We start from the raw sequence: 13116 nt of genomic DNA, 5'->3' as shown, positions 1-13116 counted from the left end.
GAGCTTTCTAAAATACTTGCTTTAATTCATTTGCTTTGATTCTTTGCTCAAATCCATGCCCTTGAGTGCATACATCTTCGCGCGATGTCCTCAACTTGCTCCTTTGCCTGCCCTCGCACACTTGCAATCCTGAGGGTAAACACAAGTCGCCATTCAGAAAGTCAGCACCCAGGAAAAGTGAACTAGACCTTCAAGTTTCCCATTTCTCTACCACATGCAGCTATCCTTTAGAATCTAGCCCACCACCTCTGTAAATTAGGTTTTATTGGAACAAGCATGTCCATTTATTCATATCATATACTCTCTGTGGCTGCTCTTGGGTTCTCACAGCTGAGCTGAGGAGCTGTGATGGGCCAGCTGGCCTGGGAAGCCCAAAACTTTCACTATTTGACTTTTCGCAGAGTTTGCTGAAACTCTGCTTTAGGATTCCTCTGGTCTCTCAGCAGGGGTGAAATCACTGAAGACAAAGCAGTAGAGATTTACATTTGTGAATCTGTCAGGGTTCTGTCCCTTTGTAAATACAATTATAACTGTAAGTATAAATACGGAGAGATTTATTATAAGGAATGGAGTCATGATTATAGAGGCTGAGTAGCCCCATGACATACTGTCTGCAAGCTGGTGGCCCAGGAAGCCAGGTGATAGAGCTCCAGTCCAAACCCAAAGTCCTGAGAACCAAGGGAGCCAATACTGTAAGTCCCAGTCCCAGTCCAAAGTCCTGAAAACAAGGAGTGCCAGTATCCAAGGACAGAAGATGTCTCAGCTCAGGCAGAGAGCAGGTTTGCACTTTCTTTGCCTTTCTGACCTATTCAGGTCTTTAGTCAGGTGAGGCCCACCTACAGTGGGGAGGGCGAAATTCTTTAGGGGATCTACTGATGCAGGTGCTAATCTCTTCTGGAAACTTCACAGACACACCCAGAAGTAGTATTTTGCCAGGTATCTGGGCATCCTTGAGCTCTGTTAAGTTGACACATAAAATTAACCATCACAATTTGATATAGGGAAGACAGTTCTCTGGGGAAAAAAAGTAATACAGCAATGAAATGTGTTGTTAGCATGCCTTTCGGTCAATGCCACACCAATTACTTCCTCTGTATTATATCAACTTTCTTGCTGATTAGGTCAGTTTCCACAAATAAACTATGATCTTGTATCAGTCAGGGGGCTCTGCAGGAAACCGATGGCACAGGCAAATCATCTAAACTGAGAAGATTTTGGGAAAAGAACCATAGGATAAAGTGTGGGAAGACTAAAGCCGACCAACCTGAGATGGGCTGTCAACATCCAACAGTCATTACTACCAAGAAGCCTGGAGGAACATGAGGAAAGGGAAGATGCCAGAACACAGAGAGAACTGTGGTTTTGTGAGAGAGGGTTGCCCAGCAGAAACTGTGACCGTAGGCAGAGCAGTGCAGTCCCTGTGGCCCAGGACCAGGCCAGAAGAGAATAGGAGAGCCATCACCTTGACCTCTCTCTCTTCTTGACCTCTGATCTGTTAGGTCCCTCCATTATCCAAACCCAACTAGATGCCAAAAGACATAGGGTCCTACTGAAAAGTTCTGTGTGGTATATCCTCCAGGGGTACATAGGCAGGTGGACAAGGATGGGATGGCTCTGGAGGGAAAAGTGGAGCCTATCCAGAACATCCCATAGTGACTACAACGTCTTAAATGTAAAGCAGGTTTTCTAGTGATGTTTACTGTTTGGTTTAAATGTGTGCCTATGGAAGGCATAATCCCTCTAATAGTTTGCATACAAACTATCAAGAGGCTGAAAGGTGAATTGAGGGACTTGGTATGGGGTCTTTCCTGTTCTCACAAGTTTATTAAAACTGCCAGCTGTCAGAGCTGAGGATCTAGTGTGGCCAACGTTTTGTGTTCCTTCTGGAAGGGGAAATAAAGGAATGGGGTACTGCGAAAGAATCGGTCGTTCATTAAAGAAACTTCCTCCCATCCCTGTCTAAAAGCAAAAAGTAATTTTTCCTCACATTAAAAGGGAATTTGTCCTATTAGAATGTGAGATGGTTAAAGAGAGAGAGAGAAAGAGAAAATTCCCTCCTCAGCCCTCTCATCAGCTAAATGCTATCATAGCCACAAGTATCATATAACTCTACAGTCAGCCTGGGAGTGATTCTTGCAAATAAAAAAGCACAGTGTGAAATGCTGACTTTTTCTGATCAAAAAGCATCCTGGGGTGGACAGAACAGCTTTGGTTCAAGAAGAGGCCTCGATTTCTGGGGTGATTTTTATTGTTATCAGAGAGAAGACTGTACTTGCCGTGAACGTGTGGCTCCTTGGCACACTCCTACTGGTGAAGGCAAACTTGTAGTCACTTGTCTTTCTCTCGGGTACTTACCCCCCACATTGAAACATATTTTTCATTTCAGTTTCACTTACCTGTCACTTTCTTTTTAAAAAGGGTGATTTATCAAGTAAAAAAAAAAAAAAAAATCAACATCAAAGAACACTTCAATGCTACAGGGGTGCCCACACACACACATACATACACACAAACACACACACTCAACCCCCCCTGTGTCCTGTCCTGAAGGCAAAATTGTGACTAAAAACCACAAGAAACTCTCCCCCAATGGGGAGCTTTTTTCAGCATCTTGACTGTGAGTTCCTTTATTCTGTGGTTCCACTAGCCTACAAATTTAAAAGCTGTTGCAAGGGAGCTATAATTTCTACTCAACACTTCATGATTTGATTGTGTAAAATAAAAAGTGTAATGAAGTTAATAGTACCTTATTCTTACTGTACATTATGAGGAATTTTTTTTCCCTGCAGAATGTGAAAGTGGAAATTACCTCTGGACCTTCTAATTCTCAAAAATGTGGGTTATAATGATTACTGTGGTAGAATTTTAAGACGTAAGATTTAGTATATTTTTCTTTTCTCTATTCGGTTTTCCAAAGGGGCGTCTTCTCTTACTGGGATTTTATGTAGTAAAATGTAAGGAACTGAAGTGAGGGGTAAGAACCCTGCATCCTATGGAACTTGTGGAACCTTGAGAAAAACACTGAACCTCACTGATTAATAACTTCTTCTGCCAAGTGAGGAGACTGGATAACCTAGTCCTATCCTAGCATTCTAGAATTTTAAAAAACAACATTAAAATAAATAAATAAATAAATAAATAAATAAATAAAATTTAAAAATTTGAAAAACAACATAAAGTGGAATAAAGTAAACATGCCTTGAGAAAGAACTACCTCATATGATGCCAGGTGGTTCTTTCCCCTTGTGTTGTCCAGGAGGCCTTTTCCAGAATTATCACCTTGTGTTTCTCTCCCAGTTATTTGTGTGAATGCAGCAGGGAGCCAAAGAGGAGGCTGATGTCTTTGCTTCAAGTCCTTTAACAGGCCAGTCAGCTTTGACCTCATCCTTGTCTACCTCTCTTCCTGACGGCCACAAGAGAATTCACTCAAGGGACTCCCAGTGGGTATCGCTCTCAAAACACCGGCTCAAAATGAGTACCTTTGCTGTCACTGCCTCAGCATCTTTTATGAAGAAAGAACATAACTCTAAAAGAGAAGGCTAGGGGCACCTGGGTGGCTCAGTGGGTTAAGCCACTGCCTTCGGCTCAGGTCATGATCTCGGGGTCCCGGGATCGAGTCCCGCATCGGGCTCTCTGCTCAGCAGGGAGCCTGCTTCCTCCTCTCTCTCTCTGCCTGCCTCTCTGCCTACTTGTGATCTCTCTCTGTCAAATAAATAAATAAAATCTTTAAAAAAAAATAAAAAATAAAAGAGAAGGCTAATTTATAGTGATGTGGCCTCAGCTGTGTAACACAGACTGTCATTTAAGACCTCCCATCCCTCAGGCCACCTACTCATAGAGACAACAGTCTTTCAGGATCTTCCCAATTATACCCATGCAGCTGTAACACTTAATCTACCTCCAGGAAACACGGAAGATACTTCACTAGTGTAAAAACTCTCCTTAAGCATCATTTGGGGACATTGAATAGCATGAAGTTTCTCAGGTTGTGCCAAGCAACGGGTTCTGACTTTCCCTGTTCTCTCTCATGCTGAAGTCAGAAAACTGATCTGCAGGCCCCACAAGACTGAGGGTAGAGCCAAGTGCCAAAGGGGAACCCAAGCTCGATTTTGGGTTTTCAGCTTATACTGCTGCTACCACAGGCTTTGATTATGCTCGCAGTCGGGCCTGTCCCTGAGCAAAATTTAAATAAGGACAATGGTTTCATTAAGGCTCTTTCCTCTTTCTCTGATTTCAGATGTCGGAAGCTCTCCTTGCAATTCACTGCCTCTCCAATCCCCGCCCCAGCCCAGCCCTGCATCCCAGCTCTCCATGCCCTGTATCTTATTGTTTACCAATTCCCTCAACAAAATTTTGCTCGGGGGCTTGACCTTTGGGAAAGATCCAAGACCTTTTATTAATGAGTGCTCCCACGAAAGACAACAGCTTAGCTTGCTTGCTCTGATAGTATCTTCGCCTATACTCTGGCGTGGAAGGCAGAATCCAGGACTTTAGGGGCTAATCAGGGAGGATATAGGGGGGGTGAAGGGAACATTTCCTGTAGGGCTCCTGGGTGGCTCACTGAGTTAGGGATCTGACTCTTGATTTCGGCTTTGGTTGTGATCTCAGGGCTGTGGAATCAAGCCCCACATCAGGCTCTGTGCTTAGCTCGGAGTCTACTTATCCCTCTTCTTCTCTTCCTCCCCTCACGTGAGCTCTCTCTCTCTAATAAAAAAAAAAAAAAAGCCTTTTTAAAAGAAAACCTTTTCTGTGCTGCTCATATTATAACATATGAGCATCTCTGTCCTCTGTTGAGGTATATGACGGACCCTATTAACAGGTTAGGTAAAAAGTGGTGGGTTTTTTTTGGCAAAGGAGAGGCTGAGAAGTTGTCTTTTTATCCTGTTTCCCCAGAAACTATCTTCAGGGAATAGATGTATAAATACACACACACACACACACACACACACACACACACACGTGCTATTTCACATTTGACCGGAGATAGAAAGACCTAAGGGATGAGAAGAGGGCAGGCACATCCTTTGGGAGGAGAATCTAAAATGCTATAAAAGTTCTTAGCCTCTGAAGGTAGGCTGGTCAGTGCACAGCCCACACAGACACAGAAATTGAATCTAAAAACAAGAGAGGCACTAGACACAAAAGTTCAACGTAATCCTTTTCTCTGTTCCCGGAAACTCACATCCAGGAACACTTTGTGACCCTAAGCCTCAGCTGTTATGGGGTAACTAACTTGTCTCTACACTGGCAGAGCCAGACCTATAGCGGCAGGGTGGGAAAAACGCAACTGACAAATCCAGTCAACAAATATTTGATTGGATACCTATTCTGACCCAGACTCCCAGCCAGATGCTGGGAGCACACAAATGAATAAAGCACATCCTCCCGCAACAAGCAAAAGAAGGAGCTGAGCTAAATCTTCATTTCAGTCAATGAGCAAAAGAGAAAGAGGTGACTCCCTTGATTTCTTGCTCTGTTCATATGCATTAGGGAAAAGACGAGGGGATGCACACATCGGAGCTCAGAGAGCAGCCAACCTTCTGGAATCAGTGACTTAGTCTCTTTCTTGGACTAACCAGATTCTCATGCACAGAAGCAAACATAACCAGGTTGTTAAGAATGACACTCATCAGCATTCACACTCTTAAAAAGAAAGCTTATCAACAATTGAATTGTGGTACGTACCTAGGGTCTCGGGGATGCTTCACTCTTCAATATTAGAAGCTCTGATCCTTATTCAACTTATCCCCCAGATGAAGATAAACGGGGGATGGAACAACTATATATAGGCTTGGCATTGAATGTCAGCTTTACAGTAGTGTTTTTGTATAGGTTAAAGTCTACTTCAGCTGGAATTAATGTAATTACATATAATGTTGACAGATTATGACATTTGCCTATTAAGTACACTATACAAACATTCCAATAATTTGCTGGCTTTTGACTTTGTAAAAAATAAATGAAAGCAAATCCCAGGGGATATGGCTAATGGGGTAACTGGAATAGAGGTTTCAAAAGCGCAGAGTTCAGGAAATAACAGTCAAAGAATAATGCATTTTAAGCCAAAACATATAGAGTGGTAAATGAATATTTAGTACTTACCACAAGACTGCTGTCTAGAGACAACCTTTTTCCAAAGTCCCTTTTCTCAAGCTGTCTCTTTCCCTCCATGGGTGAAGTTATTTATTTTCCTTTGTGATTTATAAGAATTCCCCTTCTGTTTCCAGGGTCACTGTAAAAAGTGAGCATGTGTTTTACCATCCGAGTGAAAAGTGTTTAGACCCTTGTTTTTAGCTAACTAGAAACAAGTGTGGCAGCCAAAATATCCAGACCCGAACCATAAGTGCAAAACAGGGCTCTCTCAACTCAAAAGACCTCTCCGGGTTGCGAATGTCAGAGTCATCTTTACGGAGGCCCCTGTGTTTTTATAGGTCTTGCTAATGGAGTTGGGGAATGGGTTTGCAGGTTGAATCAGCAGACTGTGGAAAAAAGCAAACAGTCTGTTTCATGCCACGCTTGCTCCGCACTCGTCCTTTCTCTACCAGCCAGAATCGGTCTGTTACTGTGCACATAGATGCTGTCTGCAAATTCCATGAGCTCAGACTGACAAAACCAGGCTCCACAACCAAGAGTGGCTGAGCCCAAGGCACGAGGAGAGGAAACGGAAACCTGAACATCACTGCCAATATTTCATTGGAAAATAGGTAAGTTAAACAGATGTGGGGGACGTATAAGATACATCCCTCTAGGACAGGTGAATTCCACAAATGGTGGAGGCCATGTCATCATCAATGAGTATTTGAACACCCATGGCATTTTATCAGATCAGATATAGTTAATCCCTGTACTCCACTGTGGTGGTTAGCTCTAGAATGACTACGTGTCTTGGTTAGTAGGAATGTATTATGTGTGTCAAGCACTAGCTTCTAGTCTTCATGAAGAAATAAATGGCCTGAAGTAAAAGAAAGAGGTTTTAGTCCATACTTTTCCACCCATTCTCCAAGTAACCTTGGACAAGTCATTCAGCTTCTCTGAAACTCACCTTTCTAACCTGCAAAAAACATGTAGATGTACAATGGTTTAAAGACAATAAACTACAACTGACATGTCAGTTATAATTATGCACAGATTACATAAAAACCAGTTAACCTTAAATACTAAGTTAACCTAATCTAATACATCTTTGATGATTCAGGAGGCACCTGGAGGTAGAGAAGTGCCTCATAATCCACACAAAACACATAGCCATTGTCCTGCTGTCAAAGTAAAGCTGAACTTAATAACACACTCTACCAATCAGCTTTTGATAAAATTGAAAAGAAATATGACTCCAAATCTAATGAGGATATAGCAGAATCTGACCTCACAGTCCCCTGCATATGGCTTCCTGCTCCTTGTTCCCCCCACCAGGAGGAGGGCAGGGACAATGATGCCCCAGACAGGCCCAAATGCTGGTCAGTGGTAGGAAACCGATGAACTCCCTTCCCACCCCTAGGCTCTCTCCTTCATCTGCCACTTCTTGCTTTTAGGAACACCAATTTCAATTCATTACTCATCCACTCAGAATCTCCTGAGAGTCCATCCTGAATTCAGGATATAAAACCAAATTTTTCAACATTATGCTCAATGTCTATTTCCCGCCAAGTAGCCTTTTCCAGTCCCTGAATGTGTGAGGCATCTTCCTGAAACCACGCTTGGATCACACCCCTCATCTCCATCAGGTCTAATTCTCTCTTCTCCAGGGCCTGGCGCAGGTCCTACCTCCTTCACAGGAGCTTCCTGGTCACACCACTGGCCAAAGACTTCGTTCTCTCCCATGTTTCTTGGGAGTCCTTAGGTACTTAATTATTAACCACTATCATCACCTCGCACAGCTTAAATATAGGAAGTTCTTATTTGCTGGTTGGTACAATGTAGTAGTTAAAAACAAACTCTTGGCAGCATTCTCCAGAACAAAGCTAGTTGCATGCTATTAGTATCAGCCAAACTATTAGTTCCATGAAATTTGTTGTAAGGGCTTGCCTTTCCTATTTTCAGCTGTTCCCACCCACTGCCCCTGCCTCATCTCAGGAGATACACACATTGTGTGCATACTGTGTGTCCTCACTTCGAGCTCAGAATATTCTCTGTAATGATGGCTCCAGCTAGAGGGACGACTCAGGCCCTGAGATTTCTCCCTCCATCAAAAACATACCCCTCTTAACTCATTTTCTCATTGTCTTTTCTTGTTAATATATTCCTCGCCTTCCTAAGTCACATCCCAAAGATCCCTGGCATTTGACAGGTCTCAATAGATGATCCTTTGGCATGTAGCATGTCTTTATTAAGTACCTAATATATGAAGGACCTAGTACTTAGGTGTTAGTAACGTAGCCATGTATAAGGGAGACTAGATTCCTGTCTTCATGGAACTTCACGGAAGACGTAGGAAATAACTAAGCAAACAAACATTCCAAACCATGGGAGGTATCTGCTTATGAAGGAAATAATCTTCAGGAGGTGGTATTAAGGAGTGTCAAGCATGTAGAAAGGGAGAACACTTTAGACAGAATGGTAAAAATAGAAGCCAGTCATAAAAATATGGGTAAAGGGGCGCCTGGGTGGCTCAGTGGGTTAAGCCGCTGCCTTCGGCTCAGGTCATGATCTCAGGGTCCTGGGATCGAGTCCCGAGTCGGACTCTCTGTTCAGCAGGGAGCCTGCTTCCCTTCCTCTCTCTCTGCCTGCCTCTCTGCCTACTTGTGATCTCTGTCTGTCAAATAAATAAATAAATAATGATAATAATAAAATATGGGTAAAAAGATTCCAGATAGAGGGACCAATCTTTCTGCTGGGAAAAAGCTGGAAAGAGGTTTGTGTGCCCCCCAGAAGAGGGAACCAGTTTTTTAGGAACAAAGAAGCTGGGAAGACAATGTGTGAGAAAAGTTCTAAGCCATAAGCAGCAATTACATCACACAAGTGTCTTGTAGGACAAGGTAACTTGTTTGTTCTGAGCATAACACTTAATCTTAAGGTTTGGTTACTCTTACTAGCTGAAAACATTAAACAATTTAATCTCTATAGGTTTCAACTGATTCATCTACAAAATGGCATTAATAATAGGTCCTGCTTCATAGTGGGGTTATTGTGATGATTAATGAGACGATCCTTTTTTTTTTAAATTTTATTTATTTGCCAGAGAGAGAGAGAGAGAGAACACAAGCAGGCAGAGAGGGTGGCAGAGGCAGCGAGAGAAGCAGGCTCCCTGCCGAGCAAGGAGCCCGACAATCCCAGGACCCTGGGATTATGACCTGAGCCGAAGGCAGTAGCTTAACCAACTGAGCCACCCAGGTGTCCCTGAGATGATCCATTTAAAGAACTTTCCCACTACCTGGCACATAGTAGGTAAGATTTAAATATCAGATATATTTATCATCCTTTCTGGTAAGTATGATTAAACTCTTTCATAAGCAATGCTAGTGAGGCGATTTTATGCTCCATAATAGGCTGATGAGACTGTCATTTTGGGAAGCAGGGATCTTTTCAAAAGTTCTCAAACAGCCTAGTTTGCTATGTGGAAGGCTGACTGAATGGTTTAATCCAGTCAGTTTCTTTTCATGCTTTTCATACTTTATAGTGCCAGTTATATAGGCAGAGATTGACCTTCAAAACATCAGCAACTGATAAGACACAGGGATTGGCCAATCAGAAGGACATGGTCAATGGCAACAAGTAGCACCGCTGAAGCCATGTGTCCTGGCCAGTTACCACCCTAAATGTATGTACTACCCCATCCCAAGAACTGGAAAAATCATGAATTATACCATAAAGCAATCATGGAAAGGATCAAAGTAAAGATATCCAAAAGGATCAATGCAAGACCACACAATACCATGCAAGAAACAAAATGGCAACCAAGATGTGTCGATATGAAAAGGGGAGGAGTCCACAAAGGAAAAGTCAGAAAGGCTGACAGATTCCACTTCCAGCATTGTCAAGTGAAGAGTGCCCACATTTACACATACCCAGAAAGGACTGCAAGTCTAGAGGGGACATGAGCATGCCAGATCCCAGACACTTTGGTATTTCACTGGTCATTTGTACCATCAAACAAAAACCCCTGATTAGAGACCACCGCCATAAATCAATCTTCCAATTTTATTTGATTCCCAAGTCATTTCACTTATAGAGGAAGACTGTATTGACCAGAAAATATAAGGAGGCAATCTTTTGAAAAGTTGTATTTTTTTAGTACAAATTTGCAATTCAGTATCTGACTCTTTACATTCATCATTTATGTATTTGCTTAGTATATTACTCAGCTTGTGCTGCCATAACAGAATATCACAGACTCGGCGACTTCAACAATAAACATGGATTTTTCTTACAGTTCTGGAAACTGGAAATTCAAGATCAAGGTGGCAACAGCGTTGGTTTCCGGTGAGACGTCTCTCCTTTGCTTGCATTTGGCCACCTTCTGTGTCCTCACATGACCTTTTCCTTTGCACACATACTTCTGGTGCCTCTTTCTTTTCTTTTCTTGTTCTTATATGGGCATCAATCCTGTTGAATGAGGCCCCCACTCTTAAGACTTCATTTAACCTTAATCACCTCCACCTAAAAGGCCCTAACTCCAAATATAGTCCTTTTGGGGCTAGGGCTCCAACATGAATTTTTAGGGGATATGTTTCCATCTATATGAATTAATTTCAGTCAGAATTCAAAGTCTGATCACAGCTCCAGGTACTACTAATAAGTTAAACTAATAAGTTTTCTAACTAACTGTAAGTTTCTAAGTCTAAAACCTGACAGAAAACTCTAGATGTCAATGGCTACTTCCAGACCCTATCCCCTTCTGCTGGCTAATTCACTGTTGGATTTCATGCCATCACTACCTCCCACCCATCCCTACCTTCCCTTGTTACACTGTTCTCTTTATTGCAGGTCTAGATGTACAAACATTATCAAGATTTCTCAGTCGGTTGGCCAACTTGGGTTCTGCCAATAGGAGGCAGTGAGAGATGAGAAGGCAACAGCAAGGGAAAAGCCCTTCTAGCTGCAGAGAAGCAGCATCAACAGCAGGTGACTGTATGATCTAGTAACTTCTGTGATTCCTCCATCAAGCACAGTATAAAAACAGGATGTAGCAGCTTCCAAGACTTTGAGTACCGCCCACTTAGGCCTTTTGCTCCTCCTGCTTTTCCAACAGTTTCATTATAAAATTCCTTGCATTAATTCTCTCCCAGCTCGAATATCTAGAGTGGTTTCTCTTTCCCAGGCTTGACAATAATAGATTCACACCCCATAGAGATATCCCTGGACAGGCCGCCATCCTTCCTTGGGCAACTCCTGGTCTCCTTTCTGTGAGCCTTCTGGGCAATAGTGTTGAATTAGAAATCCTACCAGACATGAAGTTCTTGGAGAACAGGGACAATATCTTAAGATCTCCTACGTAGTATAATGCCTATGCATAGCAACAGGATAGACACTCAATGAGCACTTGTTCACGTGAATAAATGAATAAATGAATGTTTACAGCCATCTTTGTGAACACATAAAAAGCCAGTGACAATATAATATGGCTAAAGCAAAGAACTTCTCTACATATTTATAAACCTGAAATTACTTTATTAGTCAAACACACAGACATACTCAGGCCTCAAAGAAAACATTTTATCTTGATTTTAAAACTATTACCAACTTAAAAATTGTGCTTAGGACATGCCTGAACTTACAAAAGACCATAACTGAGTCCTGTTCATGCCTTCTCTATGGCTTCTAACAACTCTATGTCATAAAGAACACACACACATCTGCCTCCACGTGATGGGTAGGAAGCCTCTCCCACTCTTGCAAGGGGAGGAAAATCGTCAAAGGGTCGAAGGAAGACAGGATATTAAGCATCTTTTTATGACTGATGGACCTCGATACCCCGTCTCCCCCTCCTCTCATGTACATCTCTCTATAACCGATGAAAATACCATTTCTTGGTATCTGTAGGATCTGTGTTGACCTTCATAAACTCTCTTTAATTTTCCTCACAGATAGTAATGGCTTTTCAAGGGTAAGCAGACCCTTTAATATTCCTAAAGACATCAGTGATTTCTTTATCCTGCCAGGCTTTATTAACAGACTTTATTAACAGACTGCATAATTTTCAAGGGACTATACCTAAACAACACCATTAAATAAACCTCAAAGGCGTATTTCCTCACAAGCATGTAGCCACACACATGCAGACACACTTACTCACACTCTCACATACACTCACACATATTCTGAGAACTTCTCTCCACAGCAATTCCTGCGTCTCTGATTCCCCCACTCCCCACCTCTGCTCTGAAATGTTAATGGTAGTGCCTGAAGAAATGGAGAAAAAAGGTAGAACCAAAGGCATTAGAAGATTGAGCTCTCAGCCCTCTTTGCCACGTAAACTTGAGGATGTTCCCTAACTTCTGTGAGTTTACGTTTGCCAATCTGTTCACCAGGCTCCTGTGAGGCTGCAATGAGACAATGTATGAGTCAAGATATTTTTTTTAGTCAGCTTTGTGAAGCAACGAGCTATGCAAACTAGGATTGTTTGCAGCCTCAAACATAACCAGAGAACAGAATTCGGGTCAAACTCATCGACACCACCCCTGGCAGTACCTAGCATCCTACGTGGTATAAATCCTACAAAAAATGATTTCAAAATTGAACGTGCCAAAGACAGAAGAAGAGGGTAGCAAGGCTCTTGTCCCCGACGAGGTAGTTCATAGATCTCCACCCTGGTTGTCCTAGAATCACCTGGAGACCTTATAAAACAGACCAATGCCCACAGGCCCTCCCAGAACCCTGGAATCTCTAGAGACAGGGCCCCCTGGCACCAGAGCCAGGCGATAGCAGCCTGGGTCAGTAACCACTGGTTGAAGCAGATGGCAAATTTGCCATCTACTGGAGTCCCTGGGGAGTCACGGAGCTCAAATCAATCAATTGGCGTAGACTTTAAGCTCCCCAAAAGGCTCCAACATGCAGCACCAGCTTGAAAGGGTGAAGATATGTCCCCTTTCCTGGTCTCTTTCCCTTCCTAAAGGGCCCAGGAACACATAGGGGCTGACAGACACAACTGTCTTTCTTTAGGCACCACAACTAATCCGGAAA

The 13116-nt window shown here is 42.7% G+C and overlaps 1 protein-coding gene across 6 annotated transcripts in view; it reads right to left on the bottom strand.

The window, feature by feature from the left end:
* Positions 1-13116, bottom strand: part of NCKAP5 (NCK associated protein 5) — a 970240-nt gene that overhangs the window by 830423 nt on the left and 126701 nt on the right. For all 6 annotated transcript variants that reach the window (XM_032354091.1, XM_032354099.1, XM_032354093.1 and 3 more), the window contains exon 2: positions 6103-6232. In XM_032354091.1, coding sequence (XP_032209982.1) covers positions 6103-6171 — 69 coding nt within the window. In that variant the 5' untranslated portion in view covers positions 6172-6232. The remainder of the gene's footprint in view (positions 1-6102; positions 6233-13116) is intronic.

Source organism: Mustela erminea, chromosome 8, assembly GCF_009829155.1.
Source record: "Mustela erminea isolate mMusErm1 chromosome 8, mMusErm1.Pri, whole genome shotgun sequence".
NCBI classification, from domain to species: Eukaryota; Metazoa; Chordata; class Mammalia; order Carnivora; family Mustelidae; genus Mustela; species Mustela erminea.
This window is presented reverse-complemented; position numbering and strand designations above follow the sequence as displayed.